The 25,647-nt window shown below is 44.9% G+C and overlaps 1 protein-coding gene and 1 pseudogene across 1 annotated transcript in view; both read left to right on the top strand.

Moving 5' to 3' along the window:
• Window positions 1-8,638: 8,638 nt before the first annotated feature.
• LOC111960109 (arf-GAP domain and FG repeat-containing protein 2-like) lies at window positions 8,639-19,373 on the top strand (annotated as a pseudogene).
• A 3,751-nt stretch (window positions 19,374-23,124) lies between these two features.
• Window positions 23,125-25,647, top strand: part of si:ch73-335l21.1 (insulin receptor substrate 1-B) — a 93,159-nt gene continuing 90,636 nt past the window's right edge. Inside the window, exon 1 of the mRNA XM_023982015.2 lies at window positions 23,125-23,804. Coding sequence (XP_023837783.1) covers window positions 23,456-23,804 — 349 coding nt within the window. The 5' untranslated portion in view covers window positions 23,125-23,455. The remainder of the gene's footprint in view (window positions 23,805-25,647) is intronic.

Below are 25,647 nucleotides of genomic sequence, written 5' to 3'. Positions count from 1 at the left end.
CTAAGGACTGGGGTAAAGTCATTTTCTCTGATGAATCCCCTTTCCGATTGTTTGGGGCATCCGGAAAAAAGCTTTGAGAAGATAAGGTGAGCGCTACCATCAGTCCTGTGTCATGCCAACATTAAAGCATCTGAGACCATTCATGTGTGGGGTTGCTTCTCAGCCAAGGGAGTGGGCTCACTCACAATTTTGCCTAAGAACACAGCCAACGAATAAATAATGGTTCCAACACATCCTCCAGAGCAACTTCTCCCAACCATCCAGGAACAGTTTGGTGACGAACAATACCTTTTCCAGCATGATGGAGCACCTTGCCATAGGAGCAAAAGTGATAACTAAGTGGCTCGGGGAACAAAATATCGATATGTTGGGCTCATGGCCAGGAAACTCCCCAGACCTTAACCCATTGAGAACTTGTGTCAATCCTCAAGAGGCGGGTGGACAAACAAACTCACAAATTCTGACAAACTCCAAGCATTGATTATGCAAGAATGGGCTTCCATCAGTCAGGATGTGGCGAGAAGTTAATTGACAGCATGCCAGGGCGGATTGCAGAGGTTTTGAAAAAGAAGGGTCAACACTGCAAATATTGACTCTTCGCATTAACTTCATGTAATTGTCAATAAAAGCTTTGACACTTATGAAATGTTTGTAATTATACTTCAGTGTTCCATAGTAACTTCTGACAAAAATATCTAAAGACACTGAAGCAGCAAAATTTGTGGAAATTAATATTTGTCATCCTCAAAAACTTTTGGCCACGACTGTAGACAATAGTAAAATAAAGAAAAACCCTTGAATGAGTAGGTGTGTCCAAACTTTTGACTGTACTGTATATGGAGACTGTTTATGCAAAAATTATGGTGTTAAATACATGGACAAAAATAATTTAAATGTTTCCTAATCTTTCTTATATCTCTTAGATATAGGAGAGACACTTCAGAACTGTAACGGCAGCCTTCCTCCTCTTCGTCTGAAGAGGAGGTGTAGCAGGGATCGGACCAAGACGCAGCGTATTCCGTGTTCAACATATTTAATGACAGACGAAAACGTGAACACTTACAAAACTACAAAATACAAATGTGGTTACCGATACAGTCCTTTCTGGTGCAGACAAAACACAGAGACAGGGAAACAACCACACAAAAATCCAACACAAAACAAGCCACCTATATATGATTCTCAATCAGGACACACGATTGACAGCTGCTCTGATTGAGAACCATATTAGGCCGAACACAGAAACAGACAAACTAGACACACAACATAGAATGTCCACCCAGCTCACGTCCTGACCAACACTAAAACAAGCAAAACACATAAGCACTATGGTCAGGACGTGACAGTACCCCCCTCCTGAGGTGCGGACTCCGAACGCACCCTAAAACTCAAGGGGAGGGTCTGGGGGGGCATCTGTCCCAGGTGGCGGCTCCGGCGCAGGACGAGGCCACCACTCCACCATTGTCTTTGTCCCCCTCCTTAGCGTCCTTTGAGTGGCAAACCCTCGCCCCGACCTTGGCCTAGAAATCCTCACCAAGGTCCTACTAAATTGAGAGAGACAGCTCAGGACAGAGAGGTAGCTCAGGGACAGAGAGGTAGCTCAGGACAGAGAGGTAGCTCAGGACAGAGAGGTACTCAGGACAGAGAGAGCTCAGGACAGAGAGGTAGCTCAGGACAGAGAGGTAGCTCAGGACAGAGGGGCAGCTCCGGACTGAAGGGCAGCTCCGGACTGAAGGGCAGCTCCGGACAGAGAGGCAGCTCTGGACTGAAGGGCAGCTCCGGACTGAAGGGCAGCTCCGGACTGAGGGCAGCTCATGACTGAGGGGCAGCTCATGACTGAGGGGCAGCTCATGACTGAGGGAGCTCATGACTGGAGGGCAGCTCATGACTGGAAGGCAGCTCATGACTGGAAGGCAACTCATGACCTGGAAGGCAACTCATGACTGGAAAGCAGCTCATGACTGGAAGGCAGCTCATGACTGGAGGGCAGCTCATGACTGGAAGGCAGCTCATGACTGAGGGCATCATGACTGGAGGGCAACTCAATGACTGGAGGGCAGCTCATGACTGGAGGGCAGCTCTGGCAGCTCCTGACTGAGGGGCAGCTCATGACTGAGGGGCAGCTCATGACTGAGGGGCAGCTCATGACTGGAGGGCAGCTCATGACTGGAAGGCAGCTCATGACTGGAAGGCAACTCATGACTGGAAGGCAACTCATGACTGGAAGGCAGCTCATGACTGGAAGGCAGCTCATGACTGGAGGGCAGCTCATGACTGGAGGGCAGCTCTGGGCAGCTCCTGACTGACTGGCGGCTCTGGCGGCTCCTGACTGGCTGGCGGCTCTGCGGCTCCTGACTGGCTGGCGGTTCTGGCGGCTCCTGACTGGCTGGCGGCTCTGGCGGCTCCTGACTGGCTGGCGGCTCTGGCGGCTCCTGACTGGCTGGCGGCTCTGGCGCTCCTGACTGGCTGGCGGCTCTGGCGGCTCCTGACTGACGGACGGCTTCTAGCGGCTCCTGACTGACGGGCGGCTCTAGCGGCTCCTGACTGACGGGCGGCTCTGACGGATCGGGACAGAACGGCGGCTCTGACGGCTCGGGACAGACGGGCGGCTCTGGCGGCTCGGGACAGACGGGCGGCTCTGACGGCTCGGGACAGACGGGCGGCTCTGACGGCTTCGGGACAGACGGGCGGCTCTGACGGCTCGGGACAAGACGGGCGGCTCTGACGGCTCGGGACAGAAGGGCGGCTCTGACGGCTCGGGACAGACGGCGGGCTCTGACGGCTCGGGACAGACGGGCGGCTCTGATGGCTCGGGACAGACGGGCGGCTCTGACGGCTCGGGACAGACGGGCGGCTCAGACGGCGCTGGGCAGACGGACGGCTCAGACGGCGCTGGCAGACGGAAGGCCAGTGGCGCTGGGCAGACGGGCAGCTCAGACGGCGCTGGGCAGGCGGGCAGCTCAGACGGCGCTGGGCAGGCGGGCAGCTCAGACGGCGCTGGGCAGGCGGGCAGCTCAGACGGCGCTGGCAGGCGGGCAGCTCAGACGGCGCTGGGCAGGCGGGCAGCTCAGACGGCGCTGGCAGGCGGGCAGCTCTATGCAGCGCTGGGCAGGCGGGCAGCTCAGGCGGTGCTGGACAGACGGCCGACTCTGACCTGCTGAGGCGCACAGTAGGCCTGATGCGTGGTGCCGGAACTGGTGGTACCGGACTGGAGACACGCACCTCAAGGCTAGTGCAGGGAGAAGGAACAGTGCGTACAGGGCTCTGGAGACGCACAGGAGGCTTGGTGCGTGGTGCCGGAACTGGAGGTACTGGGCTGGAGACACGCACCACAGGGAGAGTGCGTGGAGGAGGAACAGGGCTCTGGAGACGCACTGGAAGCCTGGTGCGTGGTGTAGGCACTGGTGGTATTGGGCTGGGGCAGGAAGGTGGCGCCGGATATACCGGACCGTGCAGGCGTACTGGCTCCCTTGAGCACCGAGCCTGCCCAACTTTACCTGGTTGAATGCTCCTGTAGCCCGACCAGTGCGGGGAGGTGGAATAACCCGCACTGGGCTGTGTTGGCGAACCGGGGACACCATGCGTAAGGCTGGTGCCATGTATGCCGCCCGAGGAGACGCACTGGAGACCAGACGCGTTGAGCCGGCTTCATGGTACCTGGCTCAATGCTCATAAGCCCGGCCGATACGTGGAGCTGGAATGTACCGCACCGGGCTAAGCACACGTACAGGAGACACCGTGCGCTCTTCCGCATAACACGGTGTCTGCCCGTACTCCGCTCTCCACGGTAAGCATGGGAAGTGGGCGCAGGTTTCCTACCTGACTTCGCCACACTACCCTTTAGCCCCCCCCGAAGAAATGTTTGGGGATTTCTTCTCGGGCTTCCAGCCAGCTTCCGTGCTGCCTCCTAACCACCGCTCCTGGGCTTTAGCTGCCTCCATCTCTTCACGAGAGCGGCGATATTCTCCAATGTGAGCCCAGTGTCCTTTTCCCTCCAGAATTTCCCTCCATGTCCAGGAGTCCTGTGTAGTGGGCCGCTGCTGCTGCTGTTGCCCGTAGCCACGCTGCTTGGTCCGAGTTTGGTGGGTGGTTCTGTAACGGCAGCCTTCCTCCTCTTCGTCTGAAGACTTACAAAACTACAAATAACACACACACCCATACATATATACATATGCATATATACACATACATACATACACAATACATTCATGCCCCAGAGTAATAATCTACACTAATTTAAAATATACACATACATAATAGTAAAATGCTAAGAGAAAATAATTATAAAGTACAAATACTAATTATATGTACGCACACCTACACAGACACTACAGAGGGCTGGTGGGGATCTAATCGGGAGAGCGGCCCTCGGCTAAGACAAAGGCAGAACGGCACAAAACATCAACTTGCTATCCAGGTGTCTGTGTCTGCCCCTTCCCAACCATCACCCCCAGTCCCCTGCAAGCAATAAATAAATGGTATTGTAATAACAATAAATGTAAGAATTGAAAAATTAAAAACAAAACAAAACAAAAAATGGGGGAATATAAGTATATTCATCCGAAAGTGTCAATGATAAAACCTGGAAGGCATCCCAAATAGGCATCGCTCTGAACACAGCCAGAATGAAAGTGACTTTAACTGAGAGCTCTGACCACCCTCCACAGCATCTTACATGTTCGGTAGCCCTTGTTGAGACCGTTCAATACGGTTTCACCCGTTATGGTATAGTATGGGTTCGATTCCATGAGCAGACCCTAACACACAATGACAAGGCACTCTAACCTGTACGGGGGATTGGCGTATGTTCCCGGATAAACTTCTCTGCGTCCAAAACCGAGGAGAGMCAAATCTTCTCACCGGAAGGCGGGGTAATTCTTAGTCTTGCAGGGAAGAGCAAGGCTGGGCGAAGATGGAGTTTGTAGAGTTTGGTMATGACATCTCTGTAGCCGCCGCGGTGCTTTGCCACATCGGGCGCATAATCATCATAGACACGGAAGGGGTGCCCTTTATGTAACAGGTTGCCCCTCATTCGGGCCTCGCGCAGGATAAGATCCTTGGTCTTGAAACTGTGACAACAGATGATTACTGGGCGAGGACGTTGGCCCGGTCCAGGCACTGGGACAAGGGYGCGATGTGCACGGTCCAGCTGGGGGTCCGAARCCAAARCATYCGATCCCATTGCATCCTTCAATAGCTTGGCGRAGAAGTCGKWGGGGCGAGAKCCCGCCTCAACCCCCTCTGCCAGACCAACAACGCGAAGGTTATTACGTCTGGAACGGCCCTCCAGGTCGACCACTTTCACAGAAAGCCTCTGCACCCTATCCTGCAGTGACGAGCATAGCTTCTCTAACTCGTCGATCCTACCAGCGTTGAATTCAGAAGCTTTCTCAAGGTCCACAATACTCTGGCCCTGCGAAGCGACCGTTCGAATGGTGCTCTCGATTTTGGTGTCCAGTTCAGCAATAGTAGCCTTAAGATCCTCAGCTAAAGCAACACGTAGTTCTCCCAAAGCCCGGGTGAATTCTGTACCAGCTCGTCACTGATTCGCCTGTGCCCTTCCGCAATGTCCCTTGTGCCGTTGATTCTGCCGTGTGAGATAGGCCTCCGATGTCGGATTTATTGTCCTTGGTCGCTTATACTCGGCATTTTACACAGGAAAGTGTACAATGTTTATTAGAAAGAAACGTTGTTGTAAAAAAGTATCATAAAGTAGGCTTAAGTGAGTTATTTCGCAAAAAAGTTCGGAGGAGCCTTCCACACCACCGCCGTTCACTCCACCACATGACTAGCTCCGCCCCCACAAGAACTACCAAATAATAACAAATCGTGGCTTACCGATACAGTCCTTTCATGGTGCAGACAAAAACACCGGACAGACAACCAACCCCACAACAATCCCACCACACAAAACAAGCCAACCCGTATATATGATTCTCAATCCAGGAGGACAACGATTGACCAGCTTGCCTCTGATTGAGAACCATATTAGGCCGACACAGAAACAGACAAAACTAGACCACACAACACTAGAATGCCCACCCCAGCCTCACGTCCTGAACCAACACATAAACACAAGCAAAACACATAAGCACTTGGCAGGACGTGGACAAGAACAAACTTTATTTAAGATCTTTGTGGGGGCGACTACTCTGTGTGTTCCATCGAATGAATCTGGTTATCAATTGCATTTATGGGGAACAATAGCATTAAGAGCCAACAAAAAAATTTCATCAAGCCGATTTTTTGACCTATAATGAGCGGGCATAGCGTTCAAGGGGTCTTGAATTGAAAAAGATTAAATAAGCTAAATATCCTTGGTAATGAGCTTCTAAAACAATTCCATATAAAGCGTCTTAGAACCAGGGGCTCTTACGAAAATCCTTCGAAATAGGTATTTAATACAAACAAAAAGCAAAAAAAAAACGAAAGATCAGGACCACTCTCTTACCTTATTCCCACTTCGACATACGCCAACAATTATGACTGCAGTAACTCCTATGGAACAATTCACCCACCTGTTAGTGCTCATGGGGCTTTTCTACATGGAAATGCCTGGGCTTATTCATAGACAGGGTACACATCTCAGAAAGGACCCTATATGCCCATATGCCTTTTATGTTGTGATCACATTTATATTTGCACCAAATTAACTTTAGCTCTCACCAGGTCCCGTTACAAAAAGCTCCCAATGATTCAGTCTTGATGTGTTATTCCCAATGACCAGTCAATTGTGTGATTCAATTCTTTTAGTGAGAGTGAATGTAGTTTGCATGTACAATAGGTTTTTATGTGAGATAATTATGCTTGGTAAGTGCCAGCTACTCCCTCAATCCCATATAAATCCCATATGAATCCCATATAAATCCCATATGAATCACATATAAATTGGGACACACACACACACACACAACAACCACACACCACACACACACACACACACACACACACACACACACCACACCACACACACACACACACACACACACACACACACACACACACACACACACACACACACACACACACACAACACAGACACGGACACACACACACATTTCAAAACAGAAATATTCTTGAGCAACACGGAAATAGCTCATTAACACACATACCATCAAAACCATTATCACAACATACAGTGCTATGCAACCAGAGAGGTCTGATCGCCACAGTAGCTAGTCTGTGGTTGACTAGCCTAGACAGATCGTTACAGTGTGTCACGCCCTGACCAGAGTTTGCTTTGTATGTTTTATGTTTTGGTTGGTCAGGGTGTGATCTGTGTGGGCATTCTATGTTGTTTGTCTGGTTTGTCTATTTCTGTGTTTGGCCTGATATGGTTCTCAATCAGAGACAGGTGTTTTGCGTTGTCTCTGATTGGGAACCATATTTAGGTAGCCTGTTTTGTATTGTGGGTTGGGGGTTATTGTCTATGTCTATGTCTATACGTTGGTTGCTTGTGTCTRCACTTTCGTTATATAGCGTCACGTTCGTTTTGTTGTTTTGTAGTTTGTTTAAGTGTTCTTAATTTCTTCGTTTATTAAATTAAGTATGTATTCTAACCACGCTGCGTTTTGGTCCGATCCTTACTCCTCCTCAGACGAGGAGGATTACGACRTTCGTGACACAGTGGTTGATGGTCTATTCTAGCCCCATAATTTTTGTCTCTCTGGCACAACACATGTGTATGTTTGTACATGTACACAGAGACAGTTAAATATGCACGTACACACACACACACACACACACACACACATTAGGACACAATCTAACAATTGTGCTCATTAGTAGAGTAGAAGAGTATAATGGAATTGAAGAGATGTGTTGTTAAATGGCCTTGCTCTGCTTGGTGGTATACACGCAGCCAGKACTACAATATATATATATMTATATTTTTAACATTCGTCAATAACTCCACAACTAATCTTCCAGTACCATCAGAAATGCTTGGAGGATCAAATGACGAGTGACAAGTGCTGCAGGGACTCGGCCAGTCAGTCACTGCCTGACCTGACCACGCATGGCGCTCCCTTGTTACCAAAATAAGTCCTTACATTAGGCCTACTTGCACTGACTGATCTGCTCTGAGTGTCAAATCTGAACCCAATCTAAAGGTTTAAGAGAGATTTATTTTGCGTAGGTAATCTATCTTCAATCTGTTGACTACATTAGTTGACTACATGTGCGTAATGGCGCGAGGGCAAACCCTTTTGGACCTGTATAGCCTAGCCTATGTTTTTATTTATTTGTATGTTACTGTTCTATACGGATGGGTTTTAGAGAGTGGTGTGAAGGGTTAACAAATTCAAAACAGATGAAACAAACATTTTTCATGTCGGACGTCATCATGCAATGGGCGTGATGTAGCCGTTAAAGGTCTGTTGCTGAGTTACTATGAAAATAAACTCACATCAGACAGCTCTGATCAAATAATACTAATCAACATCTATTTGTTTCAGCGTATAGAATATAATTTCATAACTACAAYGGTGAATTTTTTTCTCTCGTCTATGTTGGTTTATTTGTGTGGGTTATTTTATTTACCATTCTATGGTATGTGTGATCCTCTGGTCCTTGCCTTAGCTGGCAATCTGSGTTTCAAAAATCTGTCATCATTCCAAAGCGCCGCGTCTTCATGGAACGACAGACACGAGCGCAATAATGCCAAAGGGGGGTGTGCGTATGGCAAGCAGAGAGCGGAGCAGAGAGAGAGATATTTAGAGCGAGAGGCAGATGTCTTTCTCCACTCCAGAAGAGAATACCGCAGCAATGGATAAATAATAACGACGTAGTAAAACTCATTGACAGCTTGATAAGACCTCATTTCTGACTTCCGCTAAAGACACGAAATAGCCTGACGCATGCATGTAGGAATATCCAGGTAATATCGGTCTCAAATCGCGTAAACGCGAGYCGCATAATAATCGTTTTCATAATGCGGGCGTGAGTAACATACTGTAAACGGAGGGAGGAATAAGGGAGGTTAGTGGAGGGCCAGTGGTACTCGGCTCACCACTATACGAGCTATAGTCCTCTCCGCCAGACCAAAAGCGGGCCGAGACAGCAGTATGTCGAACCGAAAACATCGGGACAGCCAAGAGATATGCGCCCGCAAGGTCCGGGAGCTGGCCCAGGCTGGAGTAAACAAACACTGCTTCGAGTGCAGTCAACCGGGGGTGACTTACATCGATATCACCGTGGGCTGCTTCGTGTGCACGTCKTGCTCTGGAATGCTGTAAGTAGGTGGATACACAAGGGGCATATATATTTGGATAGCTTCTATAACWTGCATATTGCGCACATGAGGCTATTATATATGCCTATAAATAAAATWAGCCATTGCATGCAAATTATTAACCAATAATAATGTCCAGTATGCTGCATCTGCAGAGCATATGTAAAGATGCTGTTATATTTAAGCATTGAGAAGGAACTGAAACGTGAAACTGTAGCCTAACGTGGCCTATGCGCCCTGTATTCATTTACGCGKCCCCCCTTGGTGTGTTAACTTCCTATGGCTACAGTTAATTGTACTACTACTACTTTAACATTTTCAGGCGTGCCCKTTTATCGCGCCGTGTTACGTTTCCTTTCGTCGTGGCCCAGGTTCGGTGTCTCTTTCTGGTTCATGTAACATTCTGCATGCAGACCGTTGCCAGCTCAGGTCCTCAACACATTATAGGCTATGGCTGTAGCATGTCTCAAGGTTCAGTGATTTGCAGTGGCCAGATTTCAGCACAGGTTTAGAGTCTTGTCACGAGCACAGAAGAATAGCCTAAACTTTAAACCCTTTGCACACTGAATGAGCAAACTATTATGTCATGTTTTGTATGCCTAACCTCTACACTGGATACATTTGCACTATGACAATTTTCACATTTTCTCACAGTCACCTGTCATGGCATCCATTTTTTGATCACTTTAAATCCCCCTTACATCCCATTACTCTTCAATTCTCTATCATGAGTGTTCCTCTTCAGTGATTTATGTGATTATAGGCAGAACAAATGTGGAGTGCCCACTTTTACACATCTTCCATCTCTCATTTATTGTTTTTTYCCCCAATCTCTGCCTCAGGAGAGGACTCAACCCTCCCCACAGAGTCAAGTCTATCTCCATGACAACCTTCTCCCAACAGGAAGTGGAGTTTCTGCAAAACCATGGCAACGAGGTGAGTGACAAACGGGCCGCATCCATTATTGACAGTCAGGTGGGCTTGTAGGCGGGACCTAACAGTATTCCACCACCTATATTTCACCTTCCTCATTACAATTCTGKGGATAATTTTCAGTGCTCGGCTGGATACTTCAATATTCTAACGTCAGGAAAAGGTGAACAAAACACAATCGTGATGCATACTTGGACTCGTAACATTCAGTATTCTATACATTTTTGATGTTCCAGGATAAATAGAGCGAGAATAGATKATATACCATAGGTATTATAAATAGATATCATAAATGCTACATGTACATCCTTTTACCGAGGCCACCAGGAGAGCGATTGAGGCGACATGAGGTAGATTTATCCATCTCTCATAATAGTTTTTTTTATGTGAACTAGACAATATTAGATCCAAACCCTCACCTCTCTAGACCAGTCTGTTGTAGAATCTCCTCTATTTTCTTATCCCTCTTTATGAGATAAAAGGGGACGCTTGATGCCCCCCTCCTGTATCAGTCAGACCAGATCATGGCACTGTTTTGGTGGTTGCAGACTGTTTCTGGAGGAATGTAGCTGCTCTGCAGTGAACGGAACGCAACATCACAGCTACACCCAAACCACCTCGTGTGTGTGTGTGTGTGTGTGTCTAATGCATTGCTTACAGTTATGCCCAATAATTGAATTTTAAACCTAGTTTGTGTGTACATGTGTGAGTGTCTGATTCATTGCTCTAACGCAGATATCAGGTAGAAAAGTCTGGATATTTCAGTCAGATTTAGTCATGATTAATCAATGTGTTGATCTTGGTGATTCATTTTCATGTTGGTGAGATGCAGTACTGTGACTAAAACATGTAATTAATGTGTGGGGAGGCATGTGTATTGTTTATGTTCTGTATCATTGTGTGTGTGTGTGCGTGCGTGCGTGTGTGTGTGTGTAGGTGGGGAGGAGGACCTGGCTGTGTGCCTTTGATCCAAAGACAGAAGGTTGTTTCGACACAAGGGACTCCCAGAAACTGAAGGAGTTCCTCCAGGACAAATACCAGAAGAAGAAATGGTGAGGAAATCAATAAAGATATCATCATATATTCAGAAAGATATCCATATGTCAGATGTACCACCTACTTTGAACTCATCTGATCAAAGCTCCATAGTAACTCATTTGYAATTGCACATTGACTAGAATGTGTGGAATTTTTAGGACAGTGCATTTACTTACTGTGAGAAAAGTTTTMTTTTTTAGTTCAGTTTAGTTTCATTGAGATAGAATCTCTTCCTCAAATGTAGTCACAGCAACATGTAACTATTTCCAGGCATTTTTCGAAGAACAAGAACAGGAGGGAGGTAGAGGGACCCTGGAGCCCGCCTGGGGTACAGGCCTTACCCATCTCTCACGGCCCCACACCCTCCCAGGCCCAGGCCCACGCCATGCCCCCCTCGGTCAGACTGTTACGCACACTGGTGAGATACATAACACCTCCGAGAGATTGAGGAAATGAGAGAGAGAGAGAGAGAGGCAGAGCTGTATTTCCTGTCAGTAAAGCTGGATTGAATCGAATTAAATTAGAGAAAGTGAAGAAAGAGAGAGAGTGTGAGAAAGAGAAGTGGAGGGAGAGTGATAGATAGAGAGAAAGAGAAAAAGAGATAGGCAGAGAGAGGTGTTAATGTGGACACGAGTAATAGAGGTAGAGAGAGGTGAATACTGTAGCAGAGGTCCTACGACACAGAGAGAACCCACTCCAGGTCGTGTCCACATCAAAGATAAAGGGATTAATAATAGACGAAGGGTTATATGAGGATATGTAACACAGAGGGGAAATATACCCACCCACTGTGTGGTGACTGTCTTGTTCCCTCCCTGTCTAGCCTCTCCTCCAGTCCCAGCTCTCGTCCTGGGGGGACAGAGTCCCTGCTATCTCCCCTGCGGACATGCGCGCTGACGTGTTCACCGCCCGTGCTCCCTCGCGCTCCCAGAGCTTCAGAGACCCCCCTTTGAAAGGTAGAACTGTTCACCATCTTTTTCTGGTACTATGAATAATGGCACCTGAGGCAACATGATTTGACCCTGTTTTTTCTTTCTCTTTCCACTTCTCTCTATTGTTATGTCTGTTTCTCTATCTTTCTCACTCCCTCTGTTATTCTCCTCGTCTCCTTCTCTCTGTCTCTGTCCTCTCTTTCCTTGTCTCATCTCTCTCTCTCTCTCTCTCTCTCTCTCTCTCAGACTCTCTAATGAGTGGTATAGAAAGACAACGTCCAGGCTCTCTTTCCTCGGCGATGGGAACTCACAGCCATGCCCCCTCCTTCCCTGCCCTCCCTCGACCCTCAGGTACAGACCACACTGACCTCTTGTCTGATTGGATGTCTTATGAAATATACTTCCTGGTGTCTTCTTCTACCTACATATCTCTCATTTTCTTCCCCATCTCTGGTCCCTCTTTTTCTTTCTCTTTTTCCTTCTCTCTCTTCACATTTACCTCCTTAGCCAGTAGCACTTTCAAAAACAACTTCACTTTAGGTAAGGCACTAACCTGTACCAGTATTTGAAAAGTGTGCTGAATGGTTATTCCGAGGAATAGAATCGAAAATAATAGAATAGATTTGGTGGTTGTGCGAGAGAGAGCATGCAGAGACCAGGAGATAGAAGAGAGAGACAAGGAGGAGAGAGAGAGAGACGAGACAGAGAGAAGAGAGAGGAGAGAAGAGAGAGAGAGAGAGAGAGAGAGAGAGAGAGAGAGAGAGAAGGAGAGAGAGAGAGAGAGAGAGAGAGAAAGAGAGAGAGAGAGAGAGAGAGAGAGGAGAGAGAGAGAGAGAGAGAGAGAGAGAAGAGGAGAAGAGAGAGAGAGAGAAGAGAAGAGAGAGAGAGAGAGGAGAGGGAAAATAACACATTTAACTATTTTTAGAGAGTAGCCAATGCTCCTTTCAACAGGGGCCCCATGGTATTCCACCATGCTGTGGTGCAGTAGTGTAGTGAGCTATATGGTCACAGTTCTAATCATGCACATTAACATTCCAAATAAAGTATGCTATGAAGAAGTGTATGATAAAGTAGGCTATGATTCAGTCCAAATCCTGCTGGCTGCTAATACATGTAGCATGCTAAACGTTTATGCAAAGCTAGATTGCCTCAATAAGGAATTCTGAGTTTATATTGCCATATTGGACTGTTGAGGCTATTGCCTGGTCAGGTCACATGGTCATAAAAAACAAATGCATAGGCTGTGGTCTGAAATGGCACTCTATTACCTATATAGTTCACTACTTTGCAGGCCCTGCTCAAATGTAGTACACTATAGAGGGAATAGGTGGCCATTTCTGACTCACCCCCAGCCTTCCTTACATCGGCCATCTTTTTGTTGGCTCTCCCAGGTCGTACAGTGGCCTCCTCAGGGGGCTCAGCCCCTTTCAGGCCTTCCCTAAGTCTCTGAGTGTAGACTTTGGAGGGCTCAGCAACCGCACAGTCGCAGTGCCCTCAGCGTCGCCCCCCCAGCCCCCGGCCCCAACACACACACGAACCACCAGGACCGCTACGCTGCCCTGTCCCAACTGAACAGTGTTCTCCCTGACACATACCCGGACCTGGAACTGGAACTGGACCAGGACTTACAGGTAAGGTACAAGGAGTGAGTGGGGGGGGGGGGGGGGGGGGGGTGAATGTGAGAGAGGGAGAGAGATAAAAGGTTGTTGTCAGCTACATTGCATAACGTTTATTATATAGCAGAATGACTTTGGAAACATGTTCCAGTTTTGATTTAGCAATGCTACTAAATGCTAACATAACGAATGCTAACATAAATGTGCAGGAACAATGCTTTGGGCATGTTTAAACATATATTATTGTTTTATTCCCATGATTCAATACACACTACTTCTCCCCCAGGCAATCATATAGGTATTGTTTTTCTGTGTCATAGTTTAATTTGATTAATATAGCGTTGAACTATAGAGCATTTTTTTTTTACACTTTTACACTCAATACAGTTACAGCTTGACGACTCAAGCTCTCAGAGTGGAAACTTTGCATCCTATGTCTAAGTGATTTAAGTACTCTTACCAGCTAATTACACTCGATCTCTTGAATTAAGCTCCAGCTAAGCCCTGTGCTTATGGTCTGTCTATTGTTTTAATGTCTGTTGTTAGCACCCCCCGGTGGACCACGCCAGTATAACACGCTCTTTGGGAAGCGCCTGTCCTCCAGTTCTACTCCTGCCAGGTAATGAATGCAATGTCAAGCAAATACACYTAACGTTCATATTAAGTTAACTGACTATGTGTCAACTCTGTACACGTGCATTGCAAATGCGCCGGTCCCAATACAAAAATATTGTTTTATTTGCTCAGGATATCTGCACGCCCTTGGTTTAGTAATTCATGACAGTCCTACACCAGAGCTGGWGACAACTGCAATAGTAAATTGATTGTTTTAGGTTTTTTGTATGTTCATACATGTAGTAATACAGTAATACAATAATTCATACCCTTTGACTTAATCCACATTTTGTTACAGCCTGAATTTAAAATGGATAAAATATATATGTTTTCTCAACCATCTACACACAATACGCCACAAGCACAAAGTGAAAACCTTTTTTTACAAATTTTTGCAAATGCATTGAAAAGGAAATAGAGAAATATCTAATTTACATAAGTATTCATCACCCCTGAGTCAATAAATGTTTGGCAGCGATTACAGCTGCGAGTCTTTCTAGGTAAGTCTTTAAGAGCTTTGCACACCTGGATTGTACAATATTTGCACATTATTCTTTTTTAAATTCTTCAAGCTCTGTCAAGTTGGTTGTTGATCATTGCTAGACAGCCATTTTCAAGTCTTGCCATAGATTTTCAAGCCTGTTTAAGTCAAAACTGTAACAAACTCTGTAACTGTTTTAAAGTCACCATTGGCCTCGTGGTGAAATCCCTGAGCAGTTTCCTTCATCTCCAACACCTGAGTTCGGAAGTACTCCTGTATCTTTGTGTTGACTGGGTGTATTGATGCACCATCCGAAGTGTAATTAATWACTTCACCATGCTCAAAGTGATATTCAGTGTCTGCTTCTTTTTCTTTCTTTTTTTACCCATCTACCAATAAGTGCTGTTCTTTGCAAGGCATTGCATAACCTGGAGTACTTATTGACTCAAGACATTTCAGCTTTTCATTTGTAATTCATTTGTAAAAATGTCTAAAAACATCATTCCACTTTGACGTTACGGGGTATTGTGTGCAGGCCAGTGATACAACATCTCAATTTAAATCCATTTTAAATTCAGGCTGTAAAACAGACAACATTTTGAAAAGGTCAAGGGGCGTGAATTCTTTCTGAAGGCGCTGTAAATAGTTGGTCCTCCCTCATCCTCACCTTCCTTCCTTCCTCTCTTCTTTTCCTTMTTTCTTCAGCTCTCCAGGCATGGATGCCGTGACGGGATCCCAAACATTTGCAAGTAGGCAGTGTTACAAAAATATGAATTTATCACGCGGGTGTATATTTTTCATGAAAGATTTTAAAAGACATGACCAAATCCCTTAACCTCTTTGTCTCTCTCTCTCGTCTCTCTCTCCCCATCTCTCTCTTTCTTTGTCTCTCTCCCTCTTTCTCTCTGTCTCTCTACCTCCATGYCTCAGATTTCCCCAACCCGTTCAGCTCCTGTTCCAGGTCTCAGCAGCAGCAGCCTGCCCTCTCTCCCAGTAACCCCTTCCACAGCTCCACCTCAGGAGGTAAGTTTCCCACAGGGCTAGTGCAATCCAGCATCCTTGGGACGTCTCTACCCTAAACCTTAACCTTAACCCTAACACTAGTCTTAACCATACCCTAACCCTAATCTTAACCATAACCCTTACCTAACCCCAACAATTACCTTAACCTTTTTACATTTCAAATTCAATTGGGTAACGTCAGAGTTGGGACGTCCCAAGGGGAAAAGGTCAAGAATGTTCCAGTAGCCGTTTACATTAAGGTACTCTTTAAAGTGTTAAACTGTATATAAGTAGTTTATAGACAGTGTTCATGAGTTAATACTATAGTTTAGACATCATTAACAAGCAGCTATAATGGAGAATTGGGAATAACGTCTGCTCCATATACAAGGCCCCTGGATTCGTGGTGTATTGGAGGACACAAGATGACACCCCAGTGTTGTGTTTCTTCCAGGTGACTCCAGTGGGTTTGTCACCTCTCCCACCTCAGTGTTTCCTCCGTCTGCCACCTTCCCAGCTCCCACTACCCAGGATGCATTTCCTCACGAGCATGCCAACAAACAGGAAACCAACGGCAAGTAGAAGTCAACAATCGTTCTATTCTATTCTTCTAAGCTCTGCTCTTTCCTATTCTATTCTGCCAACAGAATTGCGAGATTTTTCTCCAACGATCCAGTACAGGACCACACGAAAATAGCACTTGCCTTTTTGCGTTCTGTATATACAAAGTACAGTACATGCTTTGCCAAGAAACACAAAAGTTAGTCAGTGCTGTGGTGTTTGATGGCTGCGCTACCACAGCAGCATGCCATGTCACCCCACAACTAATGATGATTACCAGCATCTTACCTCCCCTGCTTACATAACACCAACTCAGTCCCTAAATATAGAGTCACAACCCAGAAATGTTGAATTAGTGAAATTGCCATGGTCTGTGGGGCGTTGCCCATTCTAGTAATTATATTTCTTTGTTTACACCCCCTTTCATGTTGGGTGCTGGTTGATTTCAATGTGTGTTGAATGGCAATTCCCATGTGGTTCTATATTTGTCAGACTAGTATAGTATTTGATGTATTAGTATTTGGTCTTAATGTATCTCTGGCTTTGGGGGTGTTGTTGTGTTTGTAGGTTTTGCCTCTTTCTCTGCGCCGGACTCTCCGCCCAAAGTTCCTTGTCCAATGTCAGTGAACCCATTCACTGTGAGTACCACACTACAGCAACACAACCACAATGAGCATTGAGTGCACTTCAATAGATTGCGCAGTGTTTGCTGGGGATTTGGATGGGAGCTGCTTAATTATTATGCTAAAGCTTAATTCAACAGGAATGAATGGTTCATTGGTGTTTGAGGGCTTTTCTGGAGCAGTACATTTACAGTAGGAGCTCTCCCTCACCATCTCCTTCGCTCTCTCACTCTCCCTCAACCTCTTTCCCTCCTTCGCTCCCTCCCTCTCTCAGGGGAATGTTTACCCGAGTAGAGGAATGTCGCGAAACCCTTTCATCTGATACCGGCGCCCCTGGCTACAACCGACATGGAGGGGTGGCCTGAAGACCGGTGAACTTGAAGAGCTGCTGCCATTTCAATGCCCCATCAAAGAGAGAGAGAGAGGGGAAACATTCATGCAGGCCCCTCTCCCCTCTACGCGTGTGTGTTCGTGCGCGTGTGGACTATCTGTACTGTAACGTTTATCCATGGAAAGAATGTGAGCATGTGCGTGCCGGTGTGTTTGAGTGAGTGTGTGTGTGTGTGTGTGTGTGTGTGTGTGTGTGTGTGTGTGTGTGTGTGTGTGTGTGTGTGTGTGTGTGTGTGTGTGTGTGTGTGTGTGTGTGTGTGTGTGTGTGTGTGTACCACATACCATATACCAAGGGTGTTTATATGGCAATAGAATCCACCTCAGGGATCTGTGCGTGTCATCACCAAGACATACACACACACTTACACACTTAAGCTGGGTGTACACTACACGATTTTGGCCCCGATTTAGCTGTCCCRGACAAGATTTTGAGATYGGAGACAAAATCCAACGACAAAATGTTGTTACCTACTCGTTTAATGTGAGCGGGTCAGAGATGCACTCTGAGGGCTACCCATCTCGTCTTTGAGCAGTCCCAGACATCCCGATATTTTCAAACGTTTGATTTTGTCGGCACAAAATCTGCAATGCTCTTGAAGTGTGAGATGTGCATCGACAAGTTCTGAGAACGGTGATCAGCAAGAGCCAATGAGAGCTCGCCAGAGAAGAAGCCAGTGAGATGATGACGTTGTTTCGCATCAACCAGAATGTGTAGACTCTCAAGCAGGAGCCATGACTACTACTAGTATGCATTTGTACTTGCCTTTAACCAAAGCCAAAGTGTAAAATTGTTAAACAGCTCTGAAGTTCACAAGCAATGTTATTCCATTCAAAATGTTGGCTAGATATCTCAACTCTGTATGGCAAGCGTGAATGTCTGACTGAAGACGTTTATGAGGCTGCTTTGAGCCACAGCTCGTTCTCGTAACATTAACAATCCAATCACATCATCACGTCAATGTTTTGATGAGACAGCGTGGTGGTACCGAGAATCCTCACGACCAAGTGAAGAATCTTGGCGTGTGTGACACCCATTTGTGCCACGTTGGCAAGACAAAGAACTACAGGAAAGAAGGTTGTTTAATGTGAGAGGCTCAGCGATGTTAGGATTTTAAAAGTCGTGTAGTGTCCACCCGACATTAGCTGTTTCTCCCATGTACTGCTTCTGTGCAACAGCAGCCCCATCAGCACGTCAAATCATCATATTTTGCTTACTTTTTGGATACACCTCTGAAAAGGACATTCAAAAACTCCCCAAAGCTAGCCAGTCCAGTCAGTCAGTGTGTATCAAGTTACAGAATGGAGACATTCCTCTTCAAGGCTTTCAGAGCTGAACAATATAACAAGCGCAAAAAATTATGACAAGCAAGCTTTTTTTCTCCTTAGTGACGGTTATGCCAGCCTTAACACAACATCCTCTTAATGCATGTAGATTGGAGAACATTCAGACAAGCCTGTCTTTTCCCCCCATGTGCTGTGTGCGTATCAGAGGAGGCTGGTGGGAGGAGCTATAGAAGGACTGGCTCATTGTAATGTCTGGATTGGAATRAATGGAACGGAGTCAAACGTGGTTTCTGTCACAATGAGCCCGTCCTCCTACTGCTCCTCGCACCAGCCTCCTCTGTTTTGTACGTATGTGGAAAACACGTTTGTATTGTTTTATATGTTTGTCGTTTTTTGTAAATCATTTGTGTTTCAGTCTCAGGCTGCATGCGCTGAGAGGGCTGCAAGAGGAGATGCTATTGAATGTAAAAGCTATTTTCAAAACGAYAACAGTGTGTTTCATCTCTCCCTGTAATGGACCAAATGTTTCTTGTTCTTTTGGGTGACAACATGGAGGTGAAATTCATTTTCGTTCTTTCTTTCTCTTTTTTTTCAAGAGTTCCATTGAGAAGGTATTTGTAATGAGAAGTGTCCATGTTCATAAATTCAAATAATATTGGTTGCTTCTTTAAACAGTGTCTAGTTCTTTATTTTGTTGTGTGTGCGTGTCTCTCTCTCAATTTTTCACTTCAATTTGCTTTATTGGCATGACTTAACAATGTACATATTGCCAAAGCTTACTTTAGACATATAAAATATTAACATAATTCATAATAATAATCAATATTGTCAACAGGACAACAGTAACAAAAATAACAAAGAGTAAAAATAACCATAYATTTAACAATAACAATAAGCATAGAGGACATGTGCAGATTGATTGGTCTGTCAGACACTGTCCCTCGTTTTATGGCAGGCAGCAATGTAGTGCGCTGCCAACCCACAGCTCTCTGCGTCCTCCCCCAACAGCACGGGTAGCCTATCCTCATCAGAGAGTTCTTTGAAACCTCRAATAAGAGTTTCAAATTTGGGGAAATTACACTCTAATTGATTTATATTTTTTAAATTTGATCAGGAAATGCAGCTCTGTCTCGGGTTCTGCTGAGGTGCAGTGGTTGCACAGCCTTTCCTCTATAGGGAGCCAGGTTTTCCTGTGTCTACCCTTCTCAATGACAAGGCTGTGCTCACTGGGCCTGTACTTTGTCAAGGTTTTTCTAAGGTTTTGATCAGTAACCATGGTCAAATAGTTAGCCACGGTGTACTGCCGATTTAGGGCCAAATAGCACTGCATTTTTCTTTGTGCTTGTGTTTCTCAATAAGTACTGTAGTTTTGTTTTGACTGTGTTGTAATTTGGTTTATTCTGATTGATTGGACGTTCTGGTCCTGAGGCTTCAGTGTGTTAGTAGAACAGGTTTGTGAACTCAGCCCCAGGACCAGCTGGATGAGGGGACTCTTTTCTTTGCTCAGCTCTTGGATTTGCAGGGCTTGGTAATGATATGAGAGGGGGTCACTGTATTTTAGATGTTTCCAAAACTKAATTGCTATTTTTTTAGTTTCTATTAATACTAATTGATTTACTAATTCTGCCCTGCATGAATTGTTTGTAGTTTTCCTCTGGAGATGTAGGATAATCTTAGAGAACTCTACATGCAGGGTTTCAATGTGGTGTTTGTCCCATTGGGTGAAATCTTGTTTTGCAAGTGGACCCCACACCTCGCTGCCATAAAGTGCAATTGGTTCAATGACACATTCAATAAGTTTTAGCCAAATTTGAATAGATATTTCAATTTGATTTTTTTTTTAAATGGCGTAGAATGTCCTGCGTGCTTTCTCTCTCAGTTCATTCACTGCATCATTAAGGTGTCCAGTTGAGCTTGTTTTTAAACGTAATTCATTGTAGTGTGTGCAGTATTCTATATATTTTGTACCAACTGAGAACTTTGGTTTAACTCCCTGAGATCTGGATCTTCTCTAGAAAATCATACATTTTTATATTTTGGGGGTTTACTGCCAGGGTCCAGGTCTGGCAGTACTGCTCTAACATGTCCAGGCTCTGCTGTAGGCCATGTGCTGTGGGTGACTGTAACGAACGTCATCGGGAGAAGACCAAGGTGCAGCGTGGTAAGTATTCATAATACTTTTAATAAATAYAAATACTTGAACAAAAAACAACAAAAACGACAAACGAACAGTTCTGCAAGGTGCAATACACAAAACAGAAAACAACTACCCACAAATACAGGTGGGAACAGGCTACCTAAGTATGGTTCTCAATCAGAGACAACGATTGACAGCTGCCTCTGATTGGGAACCATACCAGGCCAAACACATAGAAATACAACACACAGAACAAAACAGAATTCCCACCCCAACTCACGCCCTGACCAACCAAAATAGAGACATAAAAAGGATCTCTAAGGTCAGGGCGTGACAGTGACAGCAGGTACAGGTCATCTGTGAAGAGCAGGCATTAAACCTCTAAATTGTGGAGCCACTATTTTTCTAGAATAGTGGCCAATTCGTTTATGTAAATATTGAAGAGTGCAGGGCTCAGATTGCAACCCAGGCGAAGGCCCCACTCCTGGTTAAAGAATTAAAGTTATTTTCTTGCCTTTTCTTTTCTCTCTCTCTGTGTGTGAAATGTTTCATTTGTTTCACTAAACGTTTTGTAATATATAACTTGTAACAAACCATTTGGATCATCAAATATTTACCCAAGTAATTCCTTCCTTCTGGCTATCAGTCAATTATGAGTAGACTATTTAAAACTTCCCTTGTGACAACTTTAAATAGGTAATGACATCATTTAACCACCAGGCGGCGTATGTTGCATAGTTTTCAAACCTTGTCCGTTTATTTTTTATTGTATTTAACCTTTATTTAAATAGGGAAGTCAATTAAGAATAAATTCTTATTTACAATGACGGCCTACCAAAAGGCAAAAGACCTCCTGCTGGGACGGAGGCTGGGATTAAAAATAAAAATATATATAACATATAAATATAGGACAAAACACACATCACGACAAGAGAGACATAAGACAACAACATAGCAAGGCAGCAACACATGACAATACAGCATGGTAGAAACACAACATGACAACAACATGGTAGCAAGACAACATGGTAGCAGCACAAAACATGGTACAAACATTATTGGGCAAAGACAACAGCACAAAGGGCAAGAAGGTAGAGACATTGCATAATTCTACATCTACAATGTAATAATGAAAATAAAGATGAATCGCTAGGCTGCTAGTTATAATTATTAACTATGTGTAATTAAAATAATACAATAAACAATCTTCATAAATAATACATTCACATGACTTTGACTGAATCATGTAACTATGCCAATAAACCGAATGTAAAATGTTCCCATTACAGTTCAATCGATCGCACCAACAKCTGTAAAAAGATTCAACTGAAAAGTTCAATCAAGCCAAAGGTGCTCCGAGTTTCCATCATCGGGATGCAATTTCATCAGGGTTGCATTTTTGTTGAGTCTTGAGTGTTGCATTTCTCTGGCAGCACATGATGTGATCTTCAAAATAACTTTGCAAATTCCACAATATTGGCTGAAGAACACATAGACAGTCTTCTAAGAACCAAACGGGAATTAATTGGATTYCAGTTCGCACCCAAACGCAATGCTCTGTCTCTCTCTGTCTCTCTTTCTCTGTATACTCTGACTCTCTCTCCCTCTTAAGTTATCTCACATACTATGGACAAGTGTTGACTGACAGCTTTTCATAGTAGCTCTACGCCTAAGCGAGGGGACAGGRGCGGAGAGGACAGCAGTTACAGCGAAGTAGTCCGTACACTGCTGCAGCTACAGAACATGGATTAAAGCACTCTGCCKATTAGCTAAATAATAGCGATGTGCATTCCGGGTCTTTTCCGTGAGCCGCATCATTTGGCYCCGTTCAGCTAAAAGAGCCGCATAATTTGCCTCCCAAACGGCCCTTCATTGAAAATGCTGGAAAATCAACCGAGAACCATGAAAAAATTAACAAATCTCTAATGTAAAGACAAAAGAGTAAGTTACCATTACCCCATGTGAGATCGTGATATGCAAGTTCAACTACATTTTTACCTAGCCAAATTGTTAGATCGCCTGCGAAACGTTTTTTTTAATGCACTTCAACAATTAGAGTGGACCAGAATGACTTGCTCTCCCCACTATTTATTGTTTCTGCATTCTGAATCATCCATCTTCAGATAATGATTGTGTAACTTAGTTGCAGATAATCGTTTGAAACTCAAAAAGCAGTAGTAATAGTAGTAGTATGCAAATCAGGGAGCCAAATGAACGGCTCTTTCACGAGATGCGATTTGGTTCCCAACGTTTGCCAAAAAGAGCCGTTCATTCGCGAACGACTCATCACTACTACATAGTAGTAGCAGGCGCTTTCGCGCAGTTGCCGAATGTGCTCGTCTGTGTGTTCGTGCAGAAAACTAAAGGAGAGACTGCTGAGTTGAACAAGGTAGTTATTGCAACGAGAAAGGAAGGGAATATTTAGCTAATCTTTTAAAATACTAAACTGGACCAGAGGACCTCTCTCCCTTGCATACAAGTGTTAAAGGGAGGGAGGGGAACGGCACAGAATTATGTTTAAATTACCCTCTACAGTTAACTTGGGAGAGTATTTTTGCTGAGTTGAAAATATTAAGTTTAGGTTCTAGAAAAACAAGATAACTCGAGCGCAATGGAGAGCCAACCACCCGAGCCGCAAATCTACGAGGACGTTCGAAAGAGCGGCTATCTCCGCAAGCAGAAATCCATGCACCGGCGATACTTCGTCCTCCGGACGGCCTCGGAGAGGGGCCCGGCCCGGCTCGAATACTACGAGAGCGAGAAGAAATTCAGAGGAAAGACACCGGTCCCCAAGAAAGCCCTGGTGCTGGAGACGTGTTTCAACATCAATAAGCGGGCTGATGCGAAGAACAAGCACATGATAGTGCTGTACACTCGGGCGGAGAGCTTTGCCATCGCGGCAGAAAACGAGGCGGACCAGGACGAATGGTATCAGGCCATGGTGGAGCTGCAATGCAAAAGTAAGTAAGCAAAACTACAACGAGCTCTGACTGCAACCCGACCTCTATATGGCTGCCTATCGTTATAACGAAGTGGCCATAATATTACATCTGAACGTGGCGATGTAGCCCACTGCAGCAATTTGCTCAAATGCAGCTTATAAAAACGACACGTGCTMGTTTAATATACCACGGCTGTCATTGTTATTAGGCTATTTGTTATTAGGTTATTGTTATTAGGCATTTAAATGTTTAAAAAAAWATGATTATTGTTATTAGGCTATTTTTAGGACATCCAGAAATGTGCATAACGGGAGTAACTTAACATTGCTCGTCAGCAGCGAGGAACGTCCCACTGCTCACTACCAGCGATGTTTTAAAAATGTCGGCACACGATTTTAGCGTAATAGTTTGAGGCATGCTCTTTGCATTTTAAAGAAAAGTGATGWCAAAATATATCCATATTGCAGTGTGTGGTAGGTTACTGTACTGTTTTGCTGCCTATGGACCATCATTTAAATATTATGTAAAATTACAGTGCATACTTCTTTGCATAATAATTATATTTAGCCAAGGTCCCCCAGAAACTGCAARTCTTATGTTCCAAGTTACCGTGTGTGCTTATCCTTGCCAACACCCAGAGAACGTTAAACGTTATCATACTTTTTCCCCCACACCCATATAGATAGTCTACTTGCTCCAAAAGTTCACATATGCACCAAATGCTTGTGGTTTGTACAGGGTTTAGAGAAGGGAAAAACAAGTAGTTTCATTAAAACGTTGCCTGTATCAAGAGTAGGCTATATTGGAGAAAATGTTCTACAGCCAACCTTCCTCCTGCTTCTTCCATTCCCGAGTYAACCCTGGCCATTGCGCAAACGCATCCAGATTTTTGTTATGAGCCTGATTCTCTGTTTACTTAGTATGTACGRAAAAAGTATGAACAAAGTATGAACACTCCCTACAGTAAGTCGCCAGAGCGTATGTTAAATTACTAAAATGTAATTATAAACTGGGTGATTCGAGCCCTGAATGCTGATTGGCTGACAGCCGTGGTGTATCAGACGGGTATGACAAAATATTTATTTTTACTGCTCTAGTTACACTTGTAACCAGTTTATAATAGCAATAAGGCACCAATGGGATTTGTGGTATATGGCCAATATACCACGGCTAAGGGTTGTATCCAGGCACTCCACGTTGTGTCGTACTTCAGAACAGCCCTTATGTSGTATATTGGCCATATACCAYACCCCATCGTTCCTTATTGCTTAAATGTATGTTTTTATTTTCTGCTGACATGACAATATTTGCCAAGACAAGACATCACAGTAGAGGATACATGCAAAACCAACAGCATGAACAAGTTTATACAAGATCCATATTGTTGGATACCTGTGTAATGTGCACAAGTATCAATGGGCATACTCATCTTCCATTCAGAGTTTTTTTSTATTATTTATTCATATTTGCAATTATGCACATACAGTAACAAAAAGCATCGATTTTCAATTTATACACGCTTTCAAATCCCTCCTGATATCAGCAGTTGAGCAAACCTTTTGTGCAAACAAAACTATCAAGCCAGTGGCTGGCTGTGGCTGCAATCACCAGTTTTTTCTGCAGTCTCATCATGGGAAAGAAAGCTCATAGACCAGTGACTGGGGTGGGGAGGACACATGATGCAATCTTGACAAACGAAGGTTTGGGTTCAAGGTACTTACAGCTGACCTGCTGGCCTACGTTATGTAAAAGAGATGATTACAACGAGGGGGAAAAGTAGGTGCCGCCCGCAACAAATAAGAGAGAAAAGCAGAAGCCTCTTACTGTGTTGAACATGTCCTAAACATTCTCCACAGGTAAC

The sequence above is a fragment of the Salvelinus sp. IW2-2015 genome, linkage group LG37 (genome assembly GCF_002910315.2).
Source record: "Salvelinus sp. IW2-2015 linkage group LG37, ASM291031v2, whole genome shotgun sequence".
Taxonomy (NCBI): domain Eukaryota; kingdom Metazoa; phylum Chordata; class Actinopteri; order Salmoniformes; family Salmonidae; genus Salvelinus; species Salvelinus sp. IW2-2015.
This window is presented reverse-complemented; position numbering and strand designations above follow the sequence as displayed.